At 31.9% G+C, this 18876-nt stretch overlaps 1 protein-coding gene across 17 annotated transcripts in view; it reads left to right on the plus strand.

The window, feature by feature from the left end:
- The window catches only part of LOC130899106 (serine/threonine-protein kinase tousled-like 2), a 109702-nt gene that overhangs the window by 83999 nt on the left and 6827 nt on the right, over positions 1–18876 (plus strand). For 16 of the 17 annotated variants that reach the window (XM_057808861.1, XM_057808858.1, XM_057808873.1 and 13 more), the window contains 4 exons: positions 8487–8577; positions 15870–16129; positions 17348–17467; positions 18250–18590. In XM_057808861.1, the coding sequence (XP_057664844.1) occupies positions 8487–8577; positions 15870–16129; positions 17348–17467; positions 18250–18590 (812 nt within the window). Of the gene's footprint in view, positions 1–2589; positions 3080–8486; positions 8578–15869; positions 16130–17347; positions 17468–18249; positions 18591–18876 lie in introns of those variants that run through there. The other variant, XM_057808866.1, reaches the window with a different exon arrangement.

Here is an 18876-nt window from a genome sequence, read left to right on the forward strand (position 1 = left end):
TATATATATATATATATATATATATATATATAAGTATATACAGAGTGATCTACAAGTATAAAACGCAATACAGTTGATGTTATATCGTGGTATTTACACTGTTGTCGGTTGTATCGTTTTTCTGGGAATAGAATCATTGAACATTTTATATATGCAGGGTGTTCCGGCACTTGATGCAAAAAGTTCGGGAGTGAGTAGATGACGACGAAAAATTTTTCTCATACGGCCCTTCGTTTCTGAGTTATAAGCATTTAAAGCTGCATAGTCAGAACTTATATGTTAGTATATTCTCTACATTATATACTATGAATTTTTTAGGGATGATTACGTACGTCCATGTAGTGTGTTTCATCTGCGCATGCTTTTGATCAAGAAATATTGAATTGCACGTTGTTTAAGCGACCTTAATAATGCTTAAAGATGAAAAAATTCTTATTTTTGTAACCCCGTCTGGAGACTCTTCCTCAGGAAGTCGTATCCGGCTTCAGTATATATAAATAACTCCAATATTAAAATAAATAAATCAGAAGTGACTACTGTACCGCAATAAGTTAACAAAGGAATAATCAAAATGTTTGAAGAAAAACGTAACATGCAAAAAATCAACTTTCGGTTAATTATTATTTCAATAGTCACAGACTTAAAAGTTTCTCTTTTACAAAAATGTGCGTACTCATTTCGAGTTATTCGCGATTCAAAATATTTTTGAGTGTATAAACCGATTTTAAGGTGAAAATTTCGAGATTAAAATTAAATACCTAGGATCCTTTTTTGTAGAAAATTTTGTACTCTACATTTTTTGATACGGCAGTTTTTTTCTAATTCCCCATAGTTTTCGAGTTATTCGCGATTCAAAATATTTTTGAGTGTATAAACCGATTTTAAGGTGAAAATTTCGAGGTTAGGATCAAATACCTGGGATACTTTTCTGTAGAGAATTTTGTCATCTACATTTTTTGATACGGCAGTTTTTTTCTAATTCCCCATAGTTTTCGAGTTATTCGCGATTCAAAATATTTTTTGATTATAAACCGATTTTAAGGTGAAAATTTCGAGATTAAAATTAAATACCTAGGATCCTTTTTTGTAGAAAATTTTGTACTCTACATTTTTTGATACGGCAGTTTTTTTCTAATTCCCCATAGTTTTCGAGTTATTCGCGATTCAAAATATTTTTGAGTGTATAAACCGATTTTAAGGTGAAAATTTCGAGGTTAGGATCAAATACCTGGGATACTTTTCTGTAGAGAATTTTGTCATCTACATTTTTTGATACGGCAGTTTTTTTCTAATTCCCCATAGTTTTCGAGTTATTCGCGATTCAAATTATTTTTGAGTATAAACCGATTTTAAGGTGAAAATTTCGAGATTAGGATTAAATACCTGGCATACTTTTCTGTAGAGAATTTTGTCATCTACATTTTTTGATACGGCAGTTTTTTTCTAATTCCCCATAGTTTTCGAGTTATTCGCGATTCAAAATATTTTTGAGTGTATAAACCGATTTTAAGGTGAAAATTTCGAGGTTAGGATCAAATACCTGGGATACTTTTCTGTAGAGAATTTTGTCATCTACATTTTTTGATACGGCAGTTTTTTTCTAATTCCCCATAGTTTTCGAGTTATTCGCGATTCAAAATATTTTTGAGTGTATAAACAGATTTTAAGGTGAAAATTTCGAGATTAGGATTAAATACCTGGGATACTTTTCTGTAGAGAATTTTGTCATCTACATTTTTTGATACGGCAGTTTTTTTCTAATTCCCCATAGTTTTCGAGTTATTCGCGATTCAAAATATTTTTGAGTGTATAAACAGATTTTAAGGTGAAAATTTCGAGATTAGGATTAAATACCTGGGATACTTTTCTGTAGAGAATTTTGTCATCTACATTTTTTGATACGGCAGTTGTTTTCTAATTCCCCATAGTTTTCGAGTTATTCGCGATTCAAAATATTTTTGAGTATAAACCGATTTTAAGGTGAAAATTTCGAGATTAGGATTAAATACCTGGGATACTTTTCTGTAGAGAATTTTGTCATCTACATTTTTTGATACGGCAGTTTTTTTCTAATTTCCCATAGTTTTCGAGTTATTCGCGATTCAAAATATTTTTGAGTATAAACCGATTTTAAGGTGAAAATTTCGAGATTAAGATTAAATACCTAGCATACTTTTTTGTAGAGAATTTTGTACTCTACATTTTTTGATACGGCAGTTTTTTTCGAATTCCCCATAGTTTTCGAGTTATTCGCGATTCAAAATATTTTTGAGTGTATAAACCGATTTTAAGGTGAAAATTTCGAGATTAGGATTAAATACCTGGGATACTTTTTTGTAGAGAATTTTGCACTCTACATTTTTTGGCACGGCAGTTTTTTTCGAATTCCCAATAGTTTTCGAGTTATTTTTTTTTTTAGTTTCAAGTCCTAAAATTTTGAAAATCCGTGTCCATAATTTTGTAGAGTTGATAGATTTATTCAGTATCCCAAAACCTCTGTGAATCTAGAAAATCAAAACCGCACAATTCAATTTAAAGTTTTTAGTTCAAAATCGCTAATTTGCCTGTACTATTTATATAGGGATGGATATTTCTATAAGTTGGTTGCACGTCTCAATTTCTACCAAAAATAATCAAAGTTTAATTAAGAATAACGCAAATTTTTATTCTTTCAGAATAATGTATTCTCGAAATTTTATCGATAACACTGTATACGTAAACGGAAACTTGTTAACAATAAATTTTTTCAAGTACTAACTCATACTTATCTTTTTTATCTATCAGCTGTATATACCAGTAAATGACGTTCCACATTTGAAACCAAACCAAATAATCCGACTCAAAAACCGATCCGTTTATAATATTTGTACGTCGAGAACGTACGATAATTATCAATTCATGTAATTTGTTAACGAAAAAAAAAAATATGTAAAATAATAAATTGTCGGCCAGTGTGTTGATTACGACGTCCTATACTTATCTATCTATTCATTTTGTTATATTTTCATCGGCGAACGTGTGTTTCGTGTATTTGTTTTCGTTCATTTTTATGTGCCTAGACGCGTTTCAATTTATATTGGTAAGTTTTGAATTTGTTGTTAACTTATTTTATATTAACGTTTCTGAAAACGTACGCCGATAATGTTGAGTAATTTATTGAAATTAAGCGACTACAGTTTTGTTGTAATCGTTGAAGAAATCAACTTTTCTTATAAAGTTATTTCTTTCCTTAATCGGGTGTTATGGCGTCTGTGCTGCATTGTTCATTTTACCGATCACGTGATAGATAATGAGTCATCTAAAACTTGTTAGGGTAAAGTTTTTGTGCTGCGTATATGTGCGTTTAACATTCGATCGGTTTTTATTGTAAAATACTATACTTTAGACCGAGTACGTTTAGAAAATTTCAACCTTTTGTGATAGAAAAATAAATTTATATACATACAAATAACGTCATAAGTTTTGCATTTGAATATTTCTAATACGGAATACGAGGTCTGGATATTAAATAACGAGACTGGTTACTAAAAAGTGTTTTTTTATAAAAATTATTCTACATTCAAGCAGTGCTGGAATTCTTCTTTGGTTAGGGCCTTTTTGGGCCTGCCGTTTTTTGCTTTACCGCTTCCATCGACTTTGAAGGAAATCTGAGCAGACCCGTTGACGCAAGAGCTTTTGAATCACGGAAACTTGTTTTGGGACGTGCTTAGAAAAAATATCTAGATACCCAACGCACTACTCGATTTTTACCCCATTTGTTTAGGGCGCAGTCTCGTTATTTAATAGCCAGACCTAGTAGACTATAAGTCAATCCATTCACCACTTTTTCAAATATGTAGCAAGTCAAATATCTGGTACTACAATACGAAGATTTGAGATTTGATTATTTAGTAAGGGTTCCGTGACTCTGATGAGATCCATAATATGTGAATCAGTCCTTATTTAGACGAAACAAAATTTTAGAACATGAACTGATATAGAGGCAACTAGGGCTTATCATCCATACACATCCTTCGTAAAATTAATTGACTTGTATTCCATAAATTTCAATAATCACTCCCTCTCAATCCGACTACCCTTAAGAAGCAGCTTATTTTTTACTTCCAAATAGCCTTGTCGCGGGTTGCTGGTTCGATGAAAATGGGGTGGTTTTTACGATTTCAGACGAACAGTATCTTTCGTCAATAGCCGCGAACTAGGTTAACTATCGCGCCCATTTTGTTTTATACTAAAAGGTAGTTAAAGAAATTTGGTCATACTTGTCATTTTCCACTATAAATTAGCAACAAATTAAGCTTCAAACCCTATCTGTGTAACTAGGTTCCACCTCGATATAGTGCAACCAAATTGCTTCAGCTTAAAAGTGTTGAGGGTAGTTTGTTTGATCTATAGGGGTGAAATTCGACATTTATGGAAGCAAAAAACAAAATATGACGTTGAGGTGGGTCCAAAAGTTTCCAATACATGTGGTTGCCGAAAGTTGATAGTGCCTAAAAGGGGGTGGTGGGTTTTACCACTAGGGGCTGATATTAAAAATTCGTAAATGTATAATTTCGTGATACTGTCATCTTCTATGATCAATTAGCAACAAAATACGACTCAAATTACATTAAAATTCAAATTTTTCAAGCAACTACCGCCATCTCCATGTCAGGCCAAGTACTTCTTGGACCATCCTCGTATTAACAATCTAAAACATATTTATATGGAAGATGATAGTTGGAATTTTGAGGAATAATCACCTTGAAAATAGAAAAAAAAACCATTATTATTTAAATGAAGTGGCAAGAATTTTAGAAACTTTGGTTTTTTGTGCTAAATATCAGGATGTAAATATATAGATTCAAATCAATTTCAATAAATTTTGCATTTCGAACTATTATAAATTATAATAAAATTTATGAAGGATCCTAATCACAGATTCAATTTACTTGAATGACGATAATATGATACAATGTTCACCGTTATCTATCTAATTTATTATTATTTTTTTTTAATTTAATTTTATGTTAAGTACGTACGAAACAGTTCAGTCATTGGTAAGTTTTTGCGTGCTACTAACTTTTGTAAAAACATTCGATCATCAACGATTTCATCGGTTTTTGAATGCAATTGTTCAAGAATTATCAAGTTTACGGCGATTTATCAATTTCAAATGACAAGTATTTTATATAATTACGACTATAATCGGAGATTGTTTTCATACAGTTACTAAAGTTGAATAAATTTCTTAATCATTTTTTGTGTTTCTATGAAGAAATAAGTGGTAATATTTTGTTTTTTTTTACATTTTTCTGTAAAAATAATTACGTTTTAAGCAAAATTCAACGGTGTATTGCGAAATCGAATTTATTAAAAAGTATTTTGGTTTTTAAAACCTTCAATGTTACGTAAAGATTCTGATATATATAACAGACGCCATTTGTCAAAGTGGTGAAACTCAACAACGAATAGAGCCGAACATAGAACTAATAATCGTATTTTCACGATATTTCTAGCACAAAAATAAAATTTTTCTCGACGAAAATATCAGATTTTGACCAAATAGCACGTCACTTAATAAGTCATTTTTGTCAAAAATCGATTTTAGAAGGATTTGTCTCAAAATAAGTTCCAGTCTCATCAATTCCTTCTTCATTTGAGCTGCATTTCTTATCGGCGAGCATTTTTTCGAGATCAGTGGTCACTGGGGACTAGATCTGGACTATATAGTGGATGAGGAAGCGTAATTCGTTTAATTTAACCATGGTTCCATCGATTTGTGAATCGGTACATTGTTTTAGTGTGAAGCAGTGGTTTTTCCTTCGACATATTAGGCCGTTTTGACTTTCTCTTCCTTTTTGGAGATAGTCGATGAACAATATTCCATGTGCATCCCGAAATACTGAAGCCATAAACTTCCCAACTCATTTTGGACGCTTCGGGGGTGGTTCACCGTCTGCAGTCCACTCAGATGATGATCGTTTTACCTAACCAAAGCAGAATGTCTTTCTGCGACAGACCTAAAATACCTTAAAAACCTACCCCTGTAGGAATTACATTATTTTTGTGCATTATTCGTGGATTTGCGGCGTTTCCCCAAATTTAAAGGTATTTTGAAGAAATATTGATTAGGATTTCGTTTTTACGAGCTGCAACCTAATTTTTCACAGGCCTCTTCCTCGTTCCGCAGCAATGTCGCACCGTACCTCCACGTTCTGCTTTGGGGATTCTCTGGTTGCAGCAATTTTGCTTGTTGGCGTGTCCAACAAGATAAAAATGAACTCAATCATCCGGTTTACAAAGTCAAATCTATGATTAAATTTTGTAAAAGCTCAGCTCCAAATCTTTACGTAAAATAATAATGAACTATACACGTTTAAAGCAACAGCCCGCTTCCAAATAAACGATTCAGGCTCGCCACGAAAACTGTCTATATTTTCGACTATTCTAGAAGACCTTGGACGGATTTTGGATTATTCAATGTTGATCTGATCTTTTCAAACTTCCAAACTTCTCAGAATAGCTGTGTTCTCGCAATAACCAATACAAGGTGAACTTTCTTTTGAGGCACCTTGTATATTATTCAATGTATAACTACAAATTTTAAAAATTATTGTTCGAGGGTCGCTCGGTTCTGAATTTTCAAAAAGACATCGGATCTGTTCATTATTAATTACGAATCAATTCGTAATCGAATTATAGCGATTCTAAATTGGTTACAAATTGATTCGGAATCGATTCTAAAGTGAACTGCGAGGAAAGCTAATGACAGAAGCTCGGCTCGGTAATAAGCTCGTACCAAATTTTCTTGTGCTCGCTAAAACGCTCTCGTAAAGAAAATTATTTAATAGAAAAAAATCTATAATAATCGAATTTGAAAAACAATTAGATTTCATAATATGTTATGAAAACACAGATACAAAACATTGTTTAAAATAGAATATTATTTGTTTTTATTTTATTTATGACTCTTCCCATATTTGTTGACAACAATATTTGGTTTTCGTGGTTGTTTGTACGGTATAAACAAGACGTGGTATCGAAAACAATCGGTCTGTTATTTTCCATAATTTATTTGAAAAATATCATCTAAACATTTAATTAAATATTTATTCTAACCTTACTTTTCTGGGTGCAAATGTGACATATTGTTTAAAAAGGTTCTTGCTATTGCGTCATGATTGCCACTTCTCTTTTGTGGGGCTGCCAACTTTCCAAAATAAAAAGTAACCAGTAACAAATAAATAAGTATTAACTGTCATCACGAGGATAGATCCAGAAGTAAATGTCTGACCTAGAGATGGCGGTAGTTGTTTGAAAAATATCATTCATTCAAGTACAAGTTATGAATATTCTCTCTGTTATTTTTCCTTTCTTTTTATTTCCCTTAATAATGATGTTTTTCCTACAATTATTGCTTTTTTTGTTTATAAAAAATGTCATATTAATATATGTCTGTAAATTATAGTAAAATTAGTATTTTCACTGAAGTTTTCTGTTAAATAAAATCAAAATCGGTGAAATTATCATTTAATATGGCCACCGAAATAAAAAAACTCTGTACATCGTATACAGTGATTTAACTTTTTCTTCACGTGGTACGATCAATTGGCTTCCAAAATCACCAGATTCACGATTTTCCATCTTGTGTTATTGAAAATAAAATGTTACTAGACATTTTATTTGAAAGAGCTAAAAGTTGCAAAAATTTAATGAAAAAAACCACATAACCTTTAAAAAAATGAGATATACGAGGTCTGGCTATTAAATAATGAGACTGCGTGCCTAGAGGGCGCCCCAGGCGTGTTTTTGAGTGGTGTAAGCGATTTAGTGAGAGCAAATCAAAATGCAAGGCAATGCTGATCGATTTTTTTCGGTATCGTGATGACTGAATGGGTTCCAGGGGGTCAGTCTGTCAACCAGACTCACTATTTGTCAGTTTTGGCAATACTGCTCGATCACCCTTCGTACTCAACAGATTTGGCACCGTGCGACTTTTTTTGTTTCTGCTTTGAAAGGGCGCTCACCAAAGAAAACTTCCAGCACTGCTCCGATCAATGGAAAAAACGTGTGGAAAGGTGTGTGGCGAGGGGAGGGGAGTATGTTGAACCCTTTTTCGGAACCAGTCTCTTTATTTAATAGCCAGACCTTGTATACTACCTTGGTATAATAGTTTTTAGATGAATTATACATTTACCACTATAAAAATTCGTTCCATTTAATATTAGATCTTATTTTTAATGTGCTTTTTTTTCAAATAATCATCAGGTTTATTATCGAAATTACATTTTCATTCATTTATTTAGAATCTAGAGTCAATAGAATATTTCAATTTACGTCTCCCCGCCCTTGTTTTGATGCTTATCAATTTCTATTCTAATAAACAATATACACGAAGAGTGGACTAGGAATTCATTGGAGTTTAATGTAATTTAACGGGTCGTTCATATTTAGTTGAAAAACGTTTATAATATAATACGAAAATTGTATTATCTTTGTTACAGATGTCAGCTGGATCTCAGATACAGATGGCACCACAGTCAACAGTAAACACAACTCAGCCCGTACATAGCCAAGACTCCAATATGAGTACAGGTAATTTGATTTTTTTTAAGGAAAAAGGTATATCGACATGAATCAATTTCGTTAAATTCCTATTTTCTTCATTTGCTTTTATTATATCCCTAATTATTCCTTTTCTTTCGTTCAGTTTTGTCGATTTTTTGTAATAGCGTGTAAGTACGTGATTTAATTTAACTATAAGGATTTTTTTTGTTTTATTAATAGTTTAAATGAGTAGGTGGTTGGATATTTTATTAACTCTTATCAGTGTACTATTATTATGTAGACGAAAAGTCGGAATAGTCGTTTCCCGTATAAATCATTTCCTTTGTTATATTGCCAAGTAAGATCGACTTTGATATTATTTCTTCAAAATGGCTATTAAACTTTGAAAAACGCCACATTGTAATCAGTCGAGAAATTTTAAAAAATGAAAAAAAACCATCAAAAGCTTAGATTAGTTATGAAAAGATTGAACGACGTTTTAACCTCACATTGGGCAATCACCGATGACGTAATTCGCAGCTTCTTCTTTTTCCAAACATCATATATCGTAGTGATGGCGTCTGTTGGCAATGGAGCATTAGTTGACTTCACCCAGGCGTTTCTATGCATCTTTGCAGAGTTTGTCTTACGGGCAAACTACCCAGAGACGTGATAGCTACACTTTTGGATCCACAAAAAAAATTTATGTGATTCCGCTGATCCCAGTTTAGCGATCAGAAAACATCATTCAATTCATTATACGGACATTGGATTTAACGAAACGAGGGATCCAAAACAACTTCAGTCTCTTTTCGATAATGATATATGTGAAAAAGAAGAAAATTGTATAACTAAAAGGTCTTAAAATGCAGAAAAGCAGCAAGATGTAGTGTATATCTTCAAAGATGAAAACGATGAGGAATTGAAGTGGAATTTTTCCAAAATTTGCCAAAATTATGACAGTATATGCTTACGAGGATCGTCCCAAAAGTACTAGATCGCGTACTTTCAATCGACAATCATCTAGTGGATTTTCTCCCAACATTTCACGAATTGTCACATCTTTTGATCGACCACTACGACTAATTTACCAAAAACGTTCATTATTGATATACATTGTTATTTTTCAAGCAACTACCCCCATATCTAGGTCAGACCAGGTACTTTTGGAACCACCCTCGTAGAGCTTAATAATTTTATAGGTTTGTTCCTACCTTGAAACGGTTTTTGGAAGCGTTTAAATGATATTTTCTGCGCAATTATTGAAATAAAATAAATTTAGGGGGGTAAATGAGCTTGTAAATGATAACGAATGTTTGTGATCATCGATCAATTGCTGAACCAAATCTTGTACTAGTTAAGTGCACCGATTAAAAGTGATTTCACATCATGTTGATGCAATCAACAACCTGAGATTTAAATTAGGATTCAAAATATGATTATTATAATTTGAAAAACGTTAAAGCACGACTATTACACTTTCAATGTTCATAATAACTACAAGGTATGATCGTAAAGTAAATTTCTTTGTGCAAGCGCGTGGCAGTTAGTTACTATATAACAATACCGCCATTTTGATCTTTCTATGAACAATAGATCGATCGATTACTCGATTTTTGAATGCTAGAAACGTTGAACCAAATGAAATTGATCAGGTGTACGTAAAAACGAAAAAACCTTCCCACATCCTTCGGGACATTTTTCAGCAAACTCTGTATAGGCCAGACTTTGTTGCTAGTGACTTTTCACGTCATACAATAGCGATACCATAGATAAAAGAAAATTTTAGAAAGAAGGTAAACGAAAACTACTCAACACGCTGACTGCCAAATGCGAAATAACTTGTAATTAAACTCCCTAAAAAGAGTTTTAACACGTGATTCAACTAAAAAATAATTTTTTTGTCAAATTTCAGCGAAAATTACAATTTTTATTGATTAAATGAAATCGTGAGTCAACGTGTTAAAGTATCTCAAAAAAATATGTAAACCATGTCTGTATTGATTTTTTGAACTTACTCAATGAACATCCCTCGTATATTATTACATAAATATCTGTCGAATATTAATTTTATTGATTGTCAATTGGAAATTATTTTTCCATTTCAAACTAAATTAATCAAATCGAAATTCAATTATATTATAAAAAAATTTAGAATCTCCTTTGGTTCAAAATTGTTTGCTATGGTTAAAATTTTTAATAAAATAAAATGTCGTTTACAAAGGCAAGAAACCTATATGTTGTGAATTTTTGAAAATGTGAGTGACATTTCGATAAATTTCTTTAATCTTTTCCTTCTTAGACCTTAAATATTTCTGTTAATAAATCGATTTAAATCTGTTTGAATTTCAATTTTTTTTTTAAATAGAAATTACTCTTTCAAATAAATAGACCACATCCAATTCTAAAGAGATGGAAATGTACCCATCGCCATTATCATCAAATTGTTTTTTGAGAGGGATAAAATTGTTTTGAGGAAGTCGTTTAATTGTTTCTATTAAAAATGCCATAGATAAAGTGGGAGGTAAATTGTACTAATTTATATTATGAATAGGAAATTTTCACTATGTAAATTAAACAAATATCAATAATAAGTAACTCAAACAGTTTATTAAACTTCATATTTAGCCTCTTTCTACCACATCTTGTAAGTTTCGAAAAACACAATAGGGGTTGATGTTATAACCATTTTTTTTTTCACTTATAACATTGGTTTGTCGTATCTTCGTAGACCGTTTTTTTCATATACCGATCAACCCCGAAACAAGTTATTTTTTACCGTTAAACTGTTTCCTTTCTTTGAGCGACGTTGCCATGTGTGTAACTTGAAAAGATATCAACCAATACCTATACTAAATATATCTAAATTGAATCATTTAATATAGGCGTTGTTTTGCGTTGTACATTGAGTTAAATATAAAAATCCCCGAACAATTCAGAAAAACACATTCTAAAAATAACCACTTGACGGAAATACAATTTTTTGAGGTGATCTAATATGGTTCGAAAAGTAGATATTCCAAGGACTGTTCCGTCGATGACGATTATCATACAATCTTTGTCGCTAGGCAAAAAAAAATCGAAGCCCATATGTTTTCTAAAATTGTTGTACGTTAATTGTTGTAACATTTTATCAGTAAACAATATAATAAAATGGAAAAATACCAATTACAAGAGAATAATATACTTTCGTCAAGGTCATTATTCAAGTTTGTATCAAAAAAAAATATTATCGTATTTAAATTATCAATTTTAATGTTCATTATATTTCGAGAATATTCCAAAACATTGGGTGTTACAACTTGTAAATTATTAGATTATAATGATTTTATTTGAAGATATCATTAGAATAATAAAAATTATTATTAATAATTTCGTTAACAGGTGTAATTTTCAATCCATTGTAATTTATTTTTATAATAAACTTGTTTTAAACTAGTAGATTACAAATATACAAATTAAAAAAAAAACTTTTCGTTTACCTCTTGTATATAGATAATCGCGGATCAAGCAACGACAAATTTTACGGTATACCAAGTCGTTGATCGTCGCCTAATTATTATCGTTTCAAAATGGAGGTTTGTAATATATCTCGTAACTACATATATATGCATATAAATATACTAACCAATCTAAAAATATACGTCTACAAGACTTTTGTAGCTTATTGAAATGTTTACTCATGTATTTTTCATGGAAGAGGGTAAGGAAAAAGAGAGAACGTGATAGGGGAAGAGAGACGGAACGATTACGAGTCTGAATACTGGGAACTGAATTCTATTTATAACACGTAGGTATGAAATGATCGAAAGCTGTCTACCTACCTTTCGAAGATTTTGATATCTTTAAACTTTTTTTTAAATTTGTGAACGGTATACAGGGACTTGATGCAAAAAATGCGTGACAAAAAACGTCTCATACGACCTCTCGTTTATGAGTTATAGGCATTTAAAGTTGCTTGTATTTATATTTAAATGTATTTACTAAATTATACATTCGAACATTATGAATTTTCAATGGATGATTACGTATGTGCAAGTAGTTTGTTTGATGAAATTAATAATTCTATACTACTATCTGAGTATCAGGGTCGGCTCGTGCCTAATGGTTAACAATCTGTAACTTCAACAGGGACAACCTGTACAATCTAAAAATAGCAAAAACGAATTTACCTACCTTTCGAAGATGTAATATCTTTCAACTTTTTTTTAAATTTGTGTACGGTGTACAGGGTGTTCCGGGACTTGATGCAAAAAATTCGGGAGTTAGTATTTGACGCGAAAATAAAAAATTTTTTCATACGACCTCTCGTTTCTGAGCTTTAAAGTTAGTTGTATTTATATTTATTTAAATAATTCTATACTACTGAGGACCAGGGTCGGCTCGTGCCTAATGGTTAACAAACTGTAATTTCAACGGGGACAACCTGTACAATGTAAAAATAGCAAAAACGAATTTACCTACCTTTCGAAGATCTTGATATCTCCCAACTTTTTTTTATATTTGTAAAAGGTATACAGGGTGTTCCAGGACTTGATGCAAAAAATTCGGGAGTTAGTATTTGATGCGAAAATAAAAAATTTTCTCATACGACCTCTCGTTTCTGAGTTATAGGCCTTTAAAGTTAGTTGTATTTATATTTATTTAAATAATTCTATACTACTATCTGAGTATCAGGGTCGGCTCGTGCCTAATGGTTAACAATCTATGACTTTAACTTTTGAATCAACTCGATAAAATTTATGGTTTATGAGATATTTAGATCGTTGTAAATGCCAAGGGGACGTTCACCACAAAGAGACATTCTACATTATCATAAATCGTAATTATTTTCATAGGGAAAAAATTGAAATTTAAAAAACTTGAATTGGTTAGCATACGACTTATCAAATAAAAACAAAAAAAAACTGTAATAAATGTTCGAAGTGCAATTCTACACACTTCTGGAGTCTGCGGAGGATATTTTTGGAACTTGGAAGGACATACCAAGATTTTGTGTCGACACAACACAAGTTTATTCTATTGATTATTTCGTTCCTTGTGTTGCCCAAACAAATAAATCCATTGTGACGAATGGGCCTCCCCGATCAATCCACTTATCAGGAAAACTGTTATTCAGATGATTTTCTACATCATTAAGGAAGTGGGGAAGGATTAATCCTGCATGAACCCCTTTATCTCCGCGAATGGTCGGCGTTACTTTGAATTTTGATTCCGCCTTCGCTTTAAATGCCTATAATTCGGAAACGAGTCCCGGAACTTTCTGTATAAAAAGAGGATAACGAAAATTCTTTTTAAAATCTTCGAAAAAAGTATTAAAAACGAATTGAGTTATCTCGTTTCTAAGTGTAAAGTTTTGATTGGTTTTTTCCTGGTTTTTATTTTGTTATTTACTTATAACTATAAATTCATAAATTTGTTTCGAACTAGGTGAAAGTGTATCAACAGTTACTTATGAATTTGGTTCATGTGTATTGAACGTAAAAATAATTTTATCAAAGAGGTCAATGAATTGCATACGGATACCGTTTCAAAATTCAATTATTCGCAATGTGCTTAGATCTAAATTTAATGGAAAGTCTTGATATACAACCACTCAGTTCTAGATACTAAACCATTGAAAATCATTTATAATAAAATCTAATCTCTTACTAATCCAAAACTACGGTCATTTTAAATATTATAACCGAATATTTCCTAAATTTTTCATAAATGTACCTGAGCTAATTCAAGTATTCCATCTTTTATCACTAAACAAAACACTAGAAAAAGGTTTGGAGTGGCCAAAATCATCGTCTATTAAATATTACTTAGCCTCAATTTTATATAGTATCTAACTAGGTCCAAATTGTGTTTAGTTGCAACTTGCAAGATGCATGAAAAATCTGGCAGGGACCCGTAAACGTCGAATAATCGTCCATAAACAATTAATGAAGATTAATATTGTGACGAACAAATTCTCAAAACGGTTCCCTAAGCCGACCATGTCCAGTTACTACGGCGAATTCGCGCGGTGCTTTTCGGGCGACGTCTTTCACATATTTTATAAATGGCGGAAATCGTTTCATGTTTATTTGTATATAATTTGTCTAGTTGCAGGCGGTTTATTTACAGTATTTCTTTCAAATAATTTCTAAGAAAAGTCTATTTATTTATTTCTTCTAGTTCTAGAATTTTGTAGAATTTTATTTGTGGCATATAAACTATTTGTGTGAACGCAGTTAGTTAATTTTAAATAAATAGTCGTAGTGAAAATAACTAATCGCGGAAATTATTTATTTATAAGTAAATTATTATAAGTTAAGCGTGTAAATAAATTAAGGACGTAAGAGGCAGATTAAAAAGTGTAAATAAATAAGAAAAACGTTCAAATCATATACAGACAAACGTTTATGTTACAGTTGTTGATGACATAGTGAAATTAGTTAGTAGCACGCTTGGTGTTGGGAAAACGACGAATCACATAATTATTGAAGATGACGAGCTTCTTGTAGCACGTAAAGCTCCAAAAAAAAAACAAAATTTCAAATAGAAATTCATCGTTTCAAAGAAAGTAACCACTCGTGATTTTCACGAATTACTCTTGGCGGGAATCAATAGTGGCGGACATGTTTACGTGTCTGTAGCACAACGCCGACTGACGCCTGAATGTCAACAACAGCGATAGGAGGTTGAAAAAAAAACGGCCCTCGTAAATTTCAAACTATTTCATTCCGCAACATATATTTTTTTTAATTTTCTATTCATAAATTATGAAAAACTTCAGATAACGATTTTTTTTCTTCAGATTTTCATTTTTTGAAAACATACATATTGACGTTAAATAATTTGAACATTTGGTTAAAATGTTGAGCATGATCCACCATTACGTTTCAATTTGGATCGTACTATAATCATATTTCGTAACATTTCAATGTCTGTAACGGAATTTAAATTAGAAAAGTCCCTTTAAAATAATATCCCTAAACACATCCCATCCCACATTTTCCCCCCTAAATCTGGGAACCCTGTCCACAACATCGTACACCATTTTCTCATACGAATCGTGCATGCAACGTTGCCAAAACTAAGGATTAGTCGCCGAAAATACTGTGAATATATAATTTTATTTTTATATTTCTTTATGTATCGTATATTTTGTTTAACCTAACCTAAATTTTTGTACTAATGTCGGTATATCGAATTTTCTAATTGTTTTAAATATTTTTCCTTCTCCCAATAGTTCAAGAATGTGCCGAATTATTGAAAAAAAAAAAAATCTAATAATTAATCGAGCAACATTTTTTTTGTTTTCTTTTTCAGTAAATTTTGCATTGCTAATCTGAGCTTTGTTTCTGAAGGTTCCTCTCACAGTGACAAAGAGCTGGATCCGAATACTCCCGAAAAATTACCCAGGACACCGAGCGAACGGAAGCGGAAACGGAAAGCGGAAGACAGCGGCGGAGGAGGTGTTGGTGGACCGCCGGTAGCTAAGGGGGCTGTGCGTAATCAAAATACCGATAAAAAAATCAACGAATACTTCAAACATTCGGGTAACAGTCATAGTCCAATAAGGCACGGCGGTGCGAAAAGTCCCTCACCTCAACAACCATACGCAATGGTAAGTCATCTTTTAACAACAACATTCGCGATTCGAGCGATTCGAAACTTTTTTTATTGTTAATGTTACGAAAAAAGTGGTTCAAAAACTAAAATACAATCAACAGATTTTCCATTCGAAAGCAAAGAAACTGATTTTTGTTTTGTCAAAAATCGATTTTATTCATCAACTCAATTTCCTTGAACATCAATACAATCATTCCAATGCTTCTCTAACTTCTCGATGACGTGCTTATAGAAGGATTTGTCTTTTGTCTCAAAATAAGCTGCAGTTTCATCAATTGCTTCTTCATTTGAGCTAAATTTCTTACCGGCGTGCATTTTTTCGAAATCAGTGGTCACTGGGGACTAGATCTGGACTATACGGTGGACGAGGAAGCGTAATTCGTTTAATTTAAATATGTTTCCATCCATTTGTGAATCAATACATTTTCTTGGTGTGAAATAGTGGTTTTCTCTTCAAAATATGAGGCCGTTTTGACTTTCTCTCCTTTTTGGAGATAGTCGATGAATAATATTCCACGTGCATTCCAAAAAAAGCCATAAGCTTCCCAGCTGACTGTGTCTTTGGACGTGGTTCACCGGTTGCAATCCACTCGGATAATGATCGTTATGATTCTGTGTTGAAGTGATTGATCCATGTCTGTACGACAACGTTGACATTCACCAAACCAATATGGTTTTTTTTTCGATGGAACAGTGTCCGGATAACATTTTTGAAGCCATTGCCGAGGTTAATCAGAATTTTTTTCATCAAGAATCAATGTTAACACACAAAATTGTTTTGAATCGATTATTTCGTAGCTTCACTTAAATGGCCGTCACTTTTTTCTAACTAATCGAAACGTCATGAAATTTTCCTCATAGTTTTTTGAAAGTTGGTACGTCATAAACGTCATACGGATTTGACAAAGGCAACGCCATCTGTGGGTCAGTCACACGATAAATTGAGTATATATATTCACAACTTTTTATGAAAAACAACTTTTTTCTCAAATGGTACGTTTTTAAGTGAATATTTTGTCGAAATGTTCCTCAAGACGGGGTCGGCTTCTGCACAAATATGTAGTTTCATTATAATAAATTATGTTTTTGTTGTCACTAAATGTATAATATACAAAATTTTTTTGGATTTTCTATGATTTTTTTCGTTACGAACAGACAATTTATCCCTTTATTTTATAAATTTAATATGTAATGACAGTACTTTTCGTTTCAGTTACCACCTTCACCGCAACAAGTGGGGATGTCGTCCCCGCAAGTTTGTAATACAGCTTTTGAATTTTACAAACAACCCTTGAGGGTGCCACCTCAAACTATGGTACACAAATTGATACAGGTCAGTTTACAAATTGTTATGTAAGCTGAAATAAATTGGTCTAAATTTTTAGAAAAAAAATTTTTTTCTTCAGTTGTATTAACGAATTGGGACAAACCTAGATCGTTAATTCGTTAGAAATAATTGGAATTAATATATTACCTCCCTAATTTAAAAAAAAAGTGAAGATGAAATTTAGGGATCCGAAACGTTATTATATCTCATTTTTTTTTATTTTCACGTGGTATTGTGTGCTAAGAAACTTCAAATTTCAATTTATCCTTTCCTAAAAGAATGAAGATGAAGTCTAAAGTTCCGAAACATGTGATTAGAACATTATAATTTTTTTTTTCTAATTTTACACGGCTTTTAATGAAACGAAAAAAAACGCCAAATTTCAAATTCGAATTCTGATATTAAATTTATGGATCCGAAACTTTATTTAACTCATTTTCCAATTATATTTTTTATTTATTTTCACGCGGTATTTTGTTTGTTAAAAAAACGTCAAATTCTAAATTTGAATCCTGATATTATCAAAAAAAAAATCCGCGCGCCATGTACCCGTTTTTAAAAGAATGAAGATGAAATTTATGGATCCGAAACATGTGAATTGATCATTACAATTTTTTCTAATTTTACACGGTTTTTTATGTACTGAAGAAAAAAACGTCAAATTTCAAATTCGAATCGCGACATTATTCCACCTGGCGGATATTCTCAACCCGAAGAAAAATTTTTTTTTCGCTTCCGTTTCGATTTCGATAATTTTATAAGTTGAATCGTTGAAATTGTAATTTCAGACTGACCTAACATGTCATAGGATACAGGAGTTTGAAACTCAGGCGTCGTCCGATTTAGAAATGGCAAATACAAAAATAGATGAATTAAAAAGGGCCAACGAAGAACTGAGGCATCAGATATCGACGCAACAAAAATCTATAGACCAACACAAACAACAAGTGAATAAGTGTATAGAGGTTGTCAAAAAACTGCTCAAAGAAAAAAGTTCGATAGAGAAAAAGGAGGCGAGACAAAAGTGTATGCAAAATAGGTTAAGGTTAGGACAATTCGTTACGCAAAGGGTGGGGGCGACGTTCCAGGAAAATTGGACGGACGGGCACGCGTTCCAGGAATTGGCGAGGTAAATATAAATATATTCAATTAACGTTTATTTCATTTATACGATTCTAAATTCTCATTTTATAAATAAACATTACAAAATATATACTTCTAGTTCAAGTATAATCAAATTCTTTTTTTTTCCACTCTTTTTACTATATTTCTTTATCTATTGCCGTCTTCTGGTCTTCCCATACTTTCGATTATCATTAAATCTCCTATCAGTTTCTTTTTCAGTTTGTTATTTTTCTATTATTTTTCTTATTTTCTATTTTCATAGTAGACATATGTCAATCCAACGACTCTTT

The sequence above is a fragment of the Diorhabda carinulata genome, chromosome 10 (genome assembly GCF_026250575.1).
Source record: "Diorhabda carinulata isolate Delta chromosome 10, icDioCari1.1, whole genome shotgun sequence".
Lineage (NCBI taxonomy): Eukaryota > Metazoa > Arthropoda > Insecta > Coleoptera > Chrysomelidae > Diorhabda > Diorhabda carinulata.